The sequence below is a fragment of the Hylobates moloch genome, unplaced genomic scaffold (assembly GCF_009828535.3).
Source record: "Hylobates moloch isolate HMO894 unplaced genomic scaffold, HMol_V3 SCAFFOLD_8, whole genome shotgun sequence".
NCBI lineage: Eukaryota > Metazoa > Chordata > Mammalia > Primates > Hylobatidae > Hylobates > Hylobates moloch.
The window spans coordinates 109328618-109343534 of record NW_026652283.1 but is presented as its reverse complement, the minus strand read 5'-3'; the positions used below and the strand labels follow the sequence as shown (position 1 = coordinate 109343534).

The 14917-nt window shown below is 39.6% G+C and overlaps 1 protein-coding gene across 2 annotated transcripts in view; it reads right to left on the bottom strand.

The window, feature by feature from the left end:
* Positions 1 to 14917, bottom strand: part of EFHB (EF-hand domain family member B) — a 67802-nt gene that overhangs the window by 22545 nt on the left and 30340 nt on the right. For both annotated transcript variants that reach the window (XM_058443426.1, XM_032162321.2), the window contains 2 exons: positions 13055 to 13165; positions 3310 to 3439 (listed from right to left, as the gene is read on the bottom strand). In XM_058443426.1, the coding sequence (XP_058299409.1) occupies positions 3310 to 3439; positions 13055 to 13165 (241 nt within the window). The remainder of the gene's footprint in view (positions 1 to 3309; positions 3440 to 13054; positions 13166 to 14917) is intronic.

The following is a 14917-nucleotide window of genomic DNA, read 5'->3' as shown; positions in this document are numbered from 1 at the left end:
CAAAACATAGATAGAGATAATTTTTGTCTGTTTGTTTGTTTTTGTTTTTGCTTTTTGAGACAGAGTCTTGCTCTGTCACCCAGGCTGGAGTGCAATGGCGCCGTCTCAGCTCACTGAAACCTCCACCTCCCGGGTTCAAGCGATTGTCCTGTCTCAGCCTCCCAAATAGCTGGGACTACAGGTGTGTGCCACCACATTCAGCTAATTTTTGTATTTTTAGTAGAGACAGGATTTCACCAGGTTTGCCAGGCTGTTCTTGAACTCCTGACCTCCTGATCTGCCTGCCTCAGCCTCCCAAAATGCTGGGATTACAGGCATGAGCCACTGTGCCCAGCCAATAGAGATCCTCTTTTACAGAGGAAATATATCCCATAAAAGTTGAGAGTAAACCAAATTTACATTAAATCGTGCACATAAAATTAGATGCCTCAAAATGTAAACTAACACACTTGACTCCACGTTTGTAACAGAAATCAAACTGAATGAAGCAGTGAGCTCTTTTTAAATTGCAACCAAAAGAATAAAGAATTTCTCTACTGCTAGCAATAACATTCCAATTAAGTTTCAAAATAGAAAAAGGCTGGGCACAGTGGCTCATGCCTGTAATCCCAGCACTTTGGGAGGCTGAGGCAGGCAGATCACCTGAAGTCATGAGTTCAAGACCAGCCTGACGATCATGGTGAAACCCCGTCTCTACTAAAAATACAAAAATTAGCCAGGCATGGTGGCACACCTGTAATCCCAGCTACTCGGGAGGCTGAGGCATGAGAATTGCTTGAACCCAGAAGGTAGAGGTTGCAGTGAGCCGAGATCATGCCACTGCAATCCAGCCTGGGTGACAGAGGGAGACTCCATATCAAAAAAAAAAAAAATACAAAATGTATGATCAAATAAAACACTGTTCCATAAACAGTGTCCTCTTGGGAGTAGAGACAAGTTGGAGGGAAGCATGCACTGCACACTGTTTGCCCTTATAAACTTTGTGTCTTTTTCTGTGGCAACACTAAATCATTGATATTTGCTCTGCTCTTAGGATGTTCTTGAGGACCACATTGTTGTTAATGTGTTTACCTCATACGTTTAACAAACTGATAGGAAGTTTATATTTCTAACCCATCAAAAATGGATAAACCATATTTGTCTCCTTTTAAGTATCAATTTATTTATTATATTTAATTATAAATATCTATAGTCCTTAAATATTTAAATAATATCTTCATACTTTCCTTTATACATAGTTTAACCATTTTAATAATATAATTAAGAAATATTTATTATGTAAATGCTTCATCCATATCCTAAATAAAAACTCTCATACAGGGTTACTATGATACTGTAAAAATTTATTTTATGTGTGTGCTTTACCATCCTTATTTTGATAATTCGAGTATCAGAAACTCCATGTAATAAAGGAGTGAAAGAGGAATGGAAATCATTTTTGAAGCCCTTAAAAAGGTGATCAAGAATCAAATGCCTATAGATCTGGTGCAGTGGTTAGGGCTGCCTCTAGAGCCAACACTGCCTGGGTTTCATTCTTACCCCTGATACGTCTGAGCTGCATGATCTTAGGCAAATGATTTAACCCCTCTGTACCTCAACTTTTTCACCTGTAAAATGCGAAGAATAAAAATTATAATATACCCTATCCTGTGGAGTTCTTAGTAGAATTAAACTAATAATATATAAAGTGCTCAGAATTTTGCCTCTATAACTGAGAGCTGTTATTGTCACAGAGACAAAATAGGGAAAAGAGTGAGGCACGTTGGATACCTGCAGTAATGCTAAGACTGTGTGCATGTTGGGCCTATGGAAACCTACAGGGCCATTGCCTCCTTTAAAGAGAGCAGAGGTCAGAACAAATCTACCCCTATCATTGACAAATATGAATGCAAGGCCCCTGCATTAGCTTCATGTGGTTGCTATAAGAAATTACCAAAAACTGATGGCTTAAAAAAATGTATTCTCTCACAGTCCTAGAAGCCAGAAGTCTGAAATCAAAGTGTCAGTAAGGCCACAATTCCTCTAACAGCTCTAGGGGAGAATTCGTTTCTTGCTTTTTTTGTTGTTTTCCCTAGAGATGGTGTCTTGCTATGTTGCCCAGGCTGGCCTCAAGCTCCTGGGCTCAAGCCATCCTCCCACCTCAGCCTCCCAAAGCACCGGAACTACAGGCATATGCCACCACACCCAGCCCATTCCTTGCTTCTTCCAAAGTCTGATGGCTGTTGGCGTTACTTCTCATTCCTTAGTTGTAGGCACATCACACCAATATCTATCTCCATCTTCACATACCTTCCCTTCTGCATGTCTTTTCCCCTTGTGTATCAAATTTTCTTCTTCCCCTGTATGGATACTGATCATTGGATTTAACACCCACTCAGATAATCCAGAATGATCTCTTCATCTCAAGATCCTTAATTAGATCTACAAAGACCCTTTTTCCACACAAAGTAACATTCATAGGTTCTGGGCATCCGGACATAGACATATCTTTTTGTAGAGGGCAGGGCGGCACCAGTATTTACAACGTTCAAACCATGGTACCAGTATCCACAATCTTCTGATTTTTTTAAGCATAAGAAGATATCTAGACTTTTATGAGCAATCTTCCAAAGTTTACATGTTGGCTCGGATATAGAATCTAACACAGGAAATGAAAAACTAAGGACTCAATTTTGTTTTCTAAGGAAGTAGTTTTTACAGAATGAAGACATAAAAAGGTCACAATTTGAAAAAGTTGAGTGATGCTCGGGTGCCCAAATAACTATTCAACAAAGCTGAATAACAAATATCAGGTCAAGACAGGATGGTTATTCATGCCTTTATTCCCAGCTATTCAGAAGGCTGAGGTAGATAGCTTGAGTCCAGGAGTTCAACGTGGCAGTGAGGTATGACGGCCCTACTATACTCCAGCCTGGGCAATAGAGCAAGATGCTGTCTCAATAAATAAATAAATAAATTTCAAGTCAATTACAATTGTCTTGGTAGAGTTTTGAAAGTCCATTGTATCTAAGAAACACAAATAAAGTTGATCCCAGAGAGTTAAAACATGCATATGTGTCTTTATGTTTGCTTGCAACTTCAGAATAAAGACAGTAAAAAAAAAAAAGTATCATTTTTACCTCTGTAGGAACTAGATAGGACGGGTGTCAGAAGTGAAATACATTACACTGTTTTTTCTATTTTTTTCTAATCATTTTGTTTGAACTATATCATTTTATTACCTCTTCAAAAAATAAAGTTTAAACATCAACTTTTCTTTAAGTCCAAATGTCTAACACTTGTTCCTGGGCACAGTATAATTAAACTTACATTTGTAGTTCATGGAGCCAATACAGAGATTTTGCCATGGCTCGTCCATCATTAAAATGTGGTGTTGGTACTCCATACACATTAAACCTATGGAAACTTGATGGGTTATACTTTCGGTTCTTTGCCTCTCCTGTGGAAAAAGAAAGGAAGACTTAATGACTTAAGCAACACAAATAACCTTATCTTGCAAGATGCACACTATGTTCTCATTGACATTGAAAATGAGAATGGAACAAAAAATTAAATTGTAACAGTGCAGAAACTGCACAGATTTGGCTACAGATGACAGAAGCATTCCCCCATGTGAGCTGGGAGACTGGTAGGATGCTACACACAACAATACCTTGGTTTAATATTTGAAAAGCTATATGTAAAAAACTCCAAAGACTCCATAAAAAAACTGTTAGAACTAATGAATTTGGCTGGGCACAGTGGCTCATGCCTGTAATCCCAGCACTTTGTGAGGCCGAGACTGGTGGATCACTTGAGGCCAGGAATTCGAGACCAGTCTGGCCAACATGGTGAAACCGTGCCTTCTCTAAAAATTCAAAAATTAGCTGGTCATGATGACATGCACCTGTAATCCCAGCTACTTGGGAGGCTGAGGCACGAGAATCGCTAGAACCCAGGAAGCGGAGGTTGTGGTAAGCCGAGATCATGCCACTGCACTCCAGCCTGGGCAACAGAGTGAGGCTCTTTCTCAAAAAACAAAAGAACTCATAAATGAATTAAGTAAAGTCAAACAATACAAAATCAACACATAAAAATCCATGGCATTTCTTTAAAAAAAAAAGAAATCAAGAAAATAATTCAATTTATGATAGCATAAAAAAATACTTAGGACTGAACTTAACCAAGGGGGTAAAAGACCTGTACACTGAAAACTATAAAACAGTGATGAAAGAAATTGAAGAGGACACAAATAAAAGGAAGATATTCATTCCATGCTCATTGATAAGAATAATTAATTTTCTTAAAATGTTCATACTACCCAAAGCAAAATACAGATTCAATGTGATCCCTATCAAAATCCCAATAGCATTCTTCACAGAAATAGAAAAAAAAAAATCCTTAAAATTTATATAGAACCACAAAAGGCTCTGAATAGCCAAAGTAATTATCAGGAAAAAGAAAAAAGTTAGAGGCATCACACATTCTAAATTTAAATTATATTACAGAGCTGTAGTAATTAGAACAGTATGGTACTGGCATAAAAACAGACATACAGACTAGTAGAACAGAATGGAGAGCCCAGAAATAAATCCAAACATATACAATGCACTAATTTTCAACAAGGGCAGCAAGAAGAAACAATGGAGCAAGGATAGTCTCTTCAATAAATGGTCCTGGGAAACCTGATTTCCACATGTAACACAATACACAAAAATCAACTCAAAATATATATATATTAAAAAAAAACTAAATGTAAGACCTGAAACCAGAAAACTCATAGAAGAAAAAATAGAGGAAAAACTTACTGACATTGGCCTTGGCACTGTCTTAGATACAAAAGCTCAGACTACAATCGCAAAAATAAATAAATGAGACTAGGTCAAATTAAAACCTTCTGCATAGCAAAGGAAACAATCACCAAAATGAAAAGGCAACCTATGAGTTGGGAAAAAAATATTTGCAAACTATATATCTGATAGAGGATTAATATTCAAAATTTACAGAAAATATGTAACTCAATTCTTAAAATGGGTGAAGAACTTTAATATTTAGAAAGTAAGTAAGGACATTGCATGGGAAAAGGGGATATCAATGATGAAAAACCGCAGGGTCTCCACCATTGTTATGGAAATCCTGAAGATCAAGGGAGGTACGGCAATGATTTAGGTCCCTGGCAGCACTTTGCACTATGCTAAGATTTGAGAGGTTTGGTGTTTTGCACTTGTTCTCACTGAGATTTGGTGCAATCATCAGAACATTGCGGCCCTCATATTTCATTTACCTCATATTAGAAACATTCAAAGGGTGATTGAGGGCTGAGAACCCAACAGAGAAGTCTTTTTATTTAAAACTGAATACTGTGCTTTTTTCTTTTCAAGTCTTGATGTGGTGTTAGTTTTCTATTTCGAGATAAGAAAGTAGGACTGAAACTAGAGAACAACCAAGAGGGTAAGAAATGTTGGAGTAAAGATATTCAGCCTCACTAGTAACTCAAATAATGTAAATAAAAACAGTAAATGTCTTGTTATTGAAGTAACAAGAAATTATAATTGTCTCTTAGTTAAGCAAAAGTAAAGAAGATTGGCTGAGCTCATTATTGGGAAGGGTGTGGAGTAATGGATATTCTCACACTCTGGGTCTAAGGGCAAATTGGGCAGTAATTTGACCTGACAGTTTGGCTCTAAGAGTAAAAATTTCTCAGAAATCTAGGAATGTAACTTAAGGAAATAGCCAATCACATTTACAAAGGTATATAAACAATATGTTTCTGTAATAGTAAAAATATAATGTAGATACTGACCTGAAAAGACATTCCAAAATATTTCATAAGACAAAAAAAGCAAAAGGAAAAAATGTACATATGATGTGGAACAAATGAACATACATACTGATATATATAAAAGTGCAAAGAAAAACATCTATGAACATATTATCGGTTGGGCGCGGTGGCTTAACGCCTGTAATCCTAGCACTTTAGGAGGCTGAGGCAGATGGATCACCTGAGATCAGAAGTTCGAGACCAGCGTGACCAACACGGTGAAACCCCGTCTCTACTAAAAATACAGAAATTTGCCAGGCATGGTGGCGGGCGCCTGTAATCCCAGCTACTCAGGAGGCTGAGGCAGGAGAATTGCTTGAACCCAGGAGGCGGAGGTTGCAGTGAGCCAAGATCAGGCCACTTCACTCCAGCCTGGACAAAAGAGAAAAACGCCATCTCAAAAAAAGACAGAGAGAAAGAGAGAAAGAAAGAGAGAAAAGAAAGAAAGAGAGAGAGAAAGAAAGAGAGAGAGAGAGAAAGAAAGAGAAAGAGAAAGGAAGGAAGGAAGGAAGGAAGGAAGGAAGGAAGGAAGGAAGGAAGGAAGGAAGGAAGGGAAAGAAAGAAAGAAAGAAAGAAAGAAAGAAAGAAAGAAAGAAAGAAAGAAAGGAAGAAAGAAAGAAAGAGAAAGAAAGAAAAGAAAGAAAGATCTGTGTGAGATACAGAATTGTGGGAATTTTTTTGTATATTGTATATTTCTATATAGCTTTTATTTTATAAAAGTATCTATCACTTTAGTAATGATTAAAATTATTTTAATGTATTAAGTGTATTTTAAATGTTGTAGGTCCATATTTATTGCTATTTACATATTATTTAAGTACAAAATTTTAAGTATATAGAGCAGGCTCCCTAAAAGCATGGAGAGTATTATCCCATTTATTTAATGATTAATGATTTAATGGCTCAATGGATGGGGGTTAGAAAAAATGTTCAGAGAGAGGAAGTGGAGCAAGACGGCAGAATAGAAAGCTCCACCAATCATGTCCCAGTCCCGTGTCCCAGACCCACACCCAACCCCCACCCACTACAAGGACCAAGTTGACAACTATCTACACAGATATGAGTGCCCATCTCAAAAATCAGGTGGGCAACTCATAGTACCTGATTTTAACTTCATAGCACTGAAAAAAAAAAAAGGCACTCAACAGATAGAAAAAATAGTTTTCAATCACGGACACCACCCCTCTCCAGCCCCGGCAGCAGCAGAGTGGTGTGGAGAGCTTCTCCTGGCACTAGGGCAGGGAGAACACAGCCATTGTGAGGTATTAAACTCAGTGCTTTCCTGTTAGAGCAGAATGGAAAACTGAACCAAACTCAGCTGATGCCTGTCCCCAGAGGCAGCATTTAAATCAGCCCTACCAAAAAAGGAATTGCCAATCCCAGTAGTCCAAACTTGAGTGCCTGCAAACCTCACCACCAAGGGCTACGGGACCCTGTGTCTCCAAGTAATCTTGAAAGGCAGTCTAGACCATAAGGACTGGAACTCTTAGGTGACTCCCAGAGCAGAACCAGGCCCAGAGACAGTGGACTGGAGGTGGGGTGGGTGGCGGGATACATGTCATACTGGGACACCAGCTGGGGCAGCCAAGGGAATGCTGGCATCACCCCTCCCTTAACCCCAGGCTGCACAGCTCCGCTCATGGCTCCAAAAGGGACCCCTTTCTTCCGCTTGAGGAGAGGAGAGGGAGGAGCAGGGAAGACTTCACCTTGCATCTAGGACACCACCTTAGCCACAGCAAGATAGGGCACTGGTGGGACTCAGGAGGCCGCCGTTCCAGGCCCTGATTTGCAGATGACATTTCTAGACACATCGGGGCCAAAAAGGAACCCACTGCCTTGAAGGAAAGAAGCCAATCCCGGCAGCATTCATCACCTGCTAACTGAAGAGCTCTTGGGCCCTGAATAACCAGCTGCAGTTATTCAGGGCCCAGGTAGTACATCAAGGGCCTGGGGTAAGCCTCTGAGACTTCCTGGCTACAGAAGAGACTTAGCACATTACCAGCTGTGGTAGCTACGGAGCAAAATACCTTCTGCTTGAGAAAAGTAGAGGGAAAAGTAAAGGGAACTTTGTCTTACACCTTAGGTACCAGCATGGCCACAGAGGGGCACAGCACCAAGCATTGGCTCTTAGGTTTCCCGATTCCAGGACTTGGCTCTTGAATAGCATTTCTGGACCTGCTCTGGGCCAGAGGAAAATCCACTTCCCTAAAGGGTAAGTCCCAGGCCATTAACTTCAAGCTGACTTAAGAGACCCTGGGCCTTAAGAGAACATTGGTGGTAGTCTGGCAGTACTCCCCATGGCCTGGGGTGGCGGTGGCTACCCAGTGAGGTTCCTCTGCCTTGGGGAAGGGGAAGAAAGAGTGGGAAAGACTGTATCTTGTGGTTTGAATGCCAGCTCAGCTGCAATACAGTAGAATACCTGGTAGACGTCTAAAGTTGTTGACTCTAGTCCCTGACTCCCAGACAGTACTTCTGTACCCACCCAGGGCCTGGGGGACCTCACCACCCTGAAGGGAAGGACACAGGCCTGGCTGGCTTTGCCACCTGTTAATTGTAGAGCCCCAGGACCGTGAGCGAACATAGGCTGCAGCCAGAGGTTGAGTACAGCAGGACTTGGGTGAGACCAAATGCTACACTAGCTTCAAGTCTGATCCAATACTGTCAGCAGTGGTGGCCACAGGGGTACCTGTGTCACTCAACCCCCAGCTTGAGGTGGCTCAGAACAGAGAGAAAGACTGTATGTTTAGGGGAAAGTAAAGGGAAAGAACACGAGCCTCTGCCTTGTAACCCAGGGAATTCTCCCGGATCTTTTCCAAGTCCATCAAGGCAGTACCTCTACAAGTTTGCAAAAACCAGTGTTACTGGGCTTGGGGTGCCCCCTAAAGCACATACAGCTTAGATCACAACACCTAAATCCTTTCAAACATCTGGAAAGCATTTCCAAGATGAATGGGTACAAATAAGCACAGACAGTGAGGATTACAATAAATATCTAACTGTTCAATGCCAGACACCAAGGAACATCTAGAAGCATCAACACCATCTAGGAAAATATGACCTCACTAAATAAACTAAATAAGACACCAAGGACCAATCATGGAGCAACAGAGCTATATGTCCTTTCAGACAGAGAATTCAAAATAGCTGTGGTGAGGAAACTCAAAGAAATTTAAGATAACACAGAGAAGGAATTCAAAATTCTATCAGGTAAATTTAAGAAAGAGACTGAAATAATTAAAAAGAATCAAGCAAAGGCCAGGTGTGGTAGCTCACACCTGTAATCTGAGCACTTTGGGAGGCTGAGGCGGGTAGATCACTTAAGGCCAGGAGTTCAAGACCAGCCTGGCCAACGTGGTGAAACCCCACGTCTACTAAAAATATAAAAATTAGCCAGGCGTGATGGTGCCTGTAATCCCTGCTACTGGGGAGGCTGAGACAGGAGAATCACTTGAACCCGAGAGGCGGAGGTTGCAGTGAGCCAAGAGCACACCACTGGACTCTAGCCTGGGCAACAGAGTGAGACTCCGTTTCAAATAACAAAAACAAAAACAAAACAACAACAAACAAAAACAAAAAGAATCAAGCAGAAATTCTGGAACTGAAAAATTCAATTGACAAACTGGAAAGCATATCAGTCTCTCAAAAGCAGAATTGATCAAGCAGAAGAAAGAGTTAATGAGCTTGAAGAGAGGCTATTTGAAAATACAATCAGAGAAGACAAAAGAAAAAAATTTTAAAGAACGAAGTACAACTAAAAGATATAGAAAAATAGTCTCAAAGGGGCAAATCTAAGAGTTATTGGCCTTGCCAAGCATGGTGGCTCACATTTGTAATCCCAGTACTTTGGGAGGCCAGGGTACAAAGATTGCTTGAGCCCAGGAATTCGAGACTAGCCTGAGCAACATAGTGAGACTAAATTTATTATTATTTTTTATTTTTTTATTTTACTTTATTTTTAAAGTTATTGCCCTTAAGGAGAAAATAGAGAAAGAGATAGGAGTAGAAAGTTTATTCAAAGGGATAACAGAGAACTTCCCAAACCTAGAGAAAGATATCAATATCCAAGTACAAGAAGGTTATAGAACACCAAGCAGATTTAACCCAAAGAAGACTACCTCAAGACATTGAATAATCAAACTCCCAAAGGTCAAGGATGAAGAAAGGAATCTAAAAGCAGTGAGAGAAAAGAAACAACATACAATGGAGCTTCAATAAATCTGGCAGTAGACTTTTCAGTGGAAACCTTACAAGCCAGGAGAGAGTGCTATGATATACTTAAAGTGCTGAAGAAAAGAAACTTTTATTCTAGAATAGTATAGCTTATCTGCTGAAAATATCCTTCACACATGATGAAGAAATAAAGACTCTCCCAGGCCAAAAAAAGAAAGCAGAGGGATTTCATAAATACCAGACCTGTCCTACAAGAAATGCTTAAGGGAGTACTTCAATTTCAATCAGAAAAAAAATAATAATAATAAGCAATGAATAATCACCTGAAGGTGCAAAATTCACTGATAATAGTAAGCACACAGAAACACACAGAGTAGTATAACACTGTAACTGTGGTATCCAAACTACTCGTATCCCGAGTAGATAGATTAAACAATGAACCAATCAAAAATAGTAACTACAACAACTTTTCAAGACATAGAGATTATAATAAGATATAAATAGAAACAACGAGGTTAAAAAGTTAAGGGGAGAAAGTTAAGGCATAGAGTTTTTATTTTATTTTTCTTTGTTTGTTGTTTGTTTATGCAAATAGTGTTAAGTTGTTATCAGGTTAAAACAATGGGTTTAAGATAATATTTGCAAGTCTCATGGGATTTATCTCTGGGACCCGAGTATTTTTTAGCATACACAAATCAATCAATGGGATATATCATACCAACAGAATGAAGAGTAAGAAACCATATGATCATTTCAATTGATGCTGGAAAAAGCATCTGATAAAATTCAACATCCCTTCAACATTAGCAGTGGCTAATGCCTGTAATAATAAAAATCCTCAACACACTGGATATAGAAGGAACACACCTCAACATAATAAAAGCCATATACGACAGAACCCCAGCTAGAATGATACTGAATGGGGAAAGACTGAAAGTTCTTCCTTCACACTGGAACTCCAAGCTAGAGCAACCAGACAAGAGAAAGATATAAAAGGCATGCAAATTGGAAAGAAAGAGGCCAAATTACCCTTATTTGCAGATGATATCATCTTATATTTAGAAAAACCTAAAGACTCCACAAGAAAACTACTAGAACTGATAAATTCAGTAAAGTTACAAGATACAAAATAAACATACAAAAATTAGTAGCATTTCTATATACCAACAGTGAATGATGTGAAAAAGAAATTTAAAAAGTAATCCCATGTATTAAACACAATAGCCACACATTAAATATCTAGGAATTAATCAAAGATTTCTATAATGAAAACTATAAAACACTGATGAAAGAAATTGAGCAGGACACCAAAAAATCAAAAACTATTTTATGTTCATGGATTGTAAGAATCAATATTGTTAAAATGTCCATACTACCAAAAGCAATCTACAGATTCAATGCAATCCCTACCAAATTACCAACGACATTCTTCACAGAAATATAAAAAAAAATCCTAAAGTGTATAAGAAACCACAAAATATCCAGAATAGCCAAAGTAAAATGATCAAAACTAGAGTAATCACATTACCTGACTTCAAATTATACTACAGAGCTATAGTAACCAAAACAGCATGGTACTAGCAGAAAAACAGACACAGACCAATGGAACAGAATAAAGAATCCAAACAAATCCACACAACTAGAGTGAACTCATTTTTGGCAAAGGTGCCAAGAACATACACTGAGGAAAGGAGAGTCTCTTCAACAAATGGTGCTGGGAAAACTGGACATTCATATGCCCAGGCCTAGAGTGCAGTAGTGCAATCGTGGCTCACTGCAACCTGGAACTACTGGGCTCAAACAATCCTCCCATCTCAGCCTCCCAAGTAGCTGGAACTACAGACATGCACCATCACGCCTGACTAATTTTTTAATTTATTTTTTGTAGATACAGATTCTCACTATGTTGCCCAGGCTGGTCTCAAACTCCTGGGCTCAAGTGATCCACCTGTCTTGGCCTGCCAAAGTGCTGAGATTACAAGAGTGAGCCACCGCACCCAGACCAAAGTTCTTTTTAAAACAACTAAAGAGCATTGCATTAGACTGTGCAATAGACATGAAGCTTTTTCAAACATGAATACAATATTTTCACAAGACTGAGTTTTTAAACCATGCACAATCCTTAGGCTTTCTCAGGACATGGATCAGTCTACTTCTCAATCCTTCATTATGTCAAGACTTTACTTAGCATCAACATACAGGCAATTGAGTTTGATTTTATAGCACTATAAACATCTAACGCCTTTTTAGTTGTGCTATAGAATAATTCTAGTGATATGCTACTAGACATGAAACTTTAAGACAAGATCACTAATAATAATAATAATAGCTAATAATTATCAGCACTTAACTATGTTCCAGTTGCTATGTTAAGCATCTGACATCTACTTAATCCTCACAATATTACTATACCCATTTAAGAAATAAGAATATATATAATGATCAAATAAGTAAATTGCCCAAATTTTAAAAGACAGTAAATGGATGAGCTAGGATGTGAACCTGATCTGATTCAAAAATTTGTGAACTTGACCATCACCCAATATTCTTAATATAAAATTAAGCACTTAGAATAAGTCTTGAGCCGAGTGCAGTGGAGCATGCCTGTAATCCCAGCACTTTGGGAGGCCAAGGTGGGAGGATCGCTTGAACTCAGGAGTTTGAGACCAGCCAGGACAACATAAGAAGACCTCATCTCTATTTAAAAACTCAAAAAATCAGCCAGGCATGGTGGTGCACACCTGTAGTCTCAGCTGTTCAGGAGGCTAAGGTGGAAGGATCGCTTGAGCCTAGGAGGTGGAGACCGCAATGAGCCATGATCATACTACTGCACTCCAACCTGGGCAACAGAGACCCCTGACTGGAAAAAAAAAAAAAAAATTTAAATAAATTTTTTTTAAAAACCATAAGTATATGCGGTACAGGTTTTCTCAGCTATCATGGTTTATGACCTTATGAATAATATTGTATTAATCACCTATTACATGGCAGGCATTTAACTTTATGTACTAATCTCCTTTATTCCTCTTCACAAATCCGAGAGTCCCATATCCTCAGGCCCATTTTGCATTGGAGGACACTTACCTGCATAATAATCATTGTGAGAAACAACATACAAATCATGTCCTACATTTCCTTCTTTAAATACTTCTTCATAGGATTTTGGTGGATTCACCACATCTTTAGCAGAGCATTCTGAAGGAAGAATTAATAAAATCAGTTCCAAGGTACTTTTTAACCTATTTATAATACGTTTATATTGACTAGAAAAAATGAGAAATTAGGTATGCTGGATGCAAGGCTACATAGACATCCCGAGAGATCACAAAGCCAACATAAATGATTTATCAAGAAAGGGAAGCCCACTTGACCTGGCTCATCCCCTAGAAGTCAGAAGCATATTAGAACTCTATTATCATTGGCTGGGAGCAGTGGCTCACGCATGTAATCTCAGCACTTTGGGAGGACAAGGAGGGTAGATCACCTGAAGTCAGGAGTTTGAGATCAGCCTGGCCAACATGGTGAAACCCCATTTCTACTAAAAAAAAAAAAAAAAAATACAAAAAGAAATCCAGCCTGGCCAACATGGTGAAACCCCATCTCTACTGAAAATACAAAAATTAGCCAGGTGTGGTAGCATGCGCCTGTGGCCCCAGCTACTTTACTCGGGAGGCTGAGGCAGGAGAATCACTTGAATCCAGGAGGTGGAGGTTGCAGTGAGCCAAGATGGCACCACTGTACTCCAGCCTGAGCGACAGAGCGAAACTTTCATCTCAAAAAAAAAAAAAGAACTCTATTATCAGTTAACTGTGTAGTTGTGGTAAGCCATACTCTAAGCACAGTTAAATTCTGATCCTGAGAATCTCTGTACAATTTTTATTTTAGTTTGCTGCAGACTTCTCAAGATGATCCAAACAAATCTGAACCACAAATTAGAAGCTCTAATGCCCTGTGGGGTAGCCATGGTGTAAATTTTGGCAGTTTTAGATGGAAGCATACACCCTGTGTCTGCTTTGATCTGAATCTGTATTCCCAGGCTGGGCTCAGTGGCTCAGGCCTGTAATCCCAGCACTTTGGGAGGCTGAGGTGGGTGGATCATCTGGGGTCGGGAGTTCGAGACCAGCCTGAGCAACATGGTAAAACCCTGTCTCTACTAAAAATACAAAAATTAGTCAGGCGTGGTGGCACACGCCTGTAATCCCAGCTACTAGGGAGGCTGAGGCAGGAGAATCGCTTGAATCTGGGAGGCAGAGGTTGCAGGGAGCCAAGATCACGACACTGCACTCCAGCCTGGGCAACAGAGTGAGACTCCGTCTCAAAAAAAAAATAATTAATTAATTAATTAATTAATTTAAAAAATGAATCTGTATCCTCAATGTAGCCAGAGGTACCAGGGAAATCACTGGAATCAGGGAGAAATTCTTCACTAGTCCTAAATCTAGAAAAGATGTTTGTTTAATAGCTGCATTCCCATGACTAGTGGTACCCAGTTTTGTGAACAGTGAGTAATTTTGTTTTTACTGTTTTAGATAATAATTTGTAAATGTAACTCCATTTACAATTTCACTCTTCCCTTTCGACCTAACAACATAGATTAAGAAGTTTCCTTTCTTTTGGCCTTTCTGCTAAGAATTGAGGTATATAAACTAATAGTTAAGAATATCGTCAACTCAATCAACGTTTGGCCGGGCGCGGTGGCTCACGCTTGTAATCCCAGCACTTTGGGAGGCCGAGGCGGGCAGATCACGAGGTCAGGAGATCGAGACCACGGTGAAACCCCGTCTCTACTAAAAATACAAAAAAATTAGCCGGGCGTGGTGACGGGCACCTGTAGTCCCAACTACTCGGAGAGGCTGAGGCAGGAGAATGGCGTGAACCCGGGAGGCGGAGCTTGCAGTGAGCCGAGATCGCACCACTGCACTCCAGCCTGGGTGACAGAGCAAGACT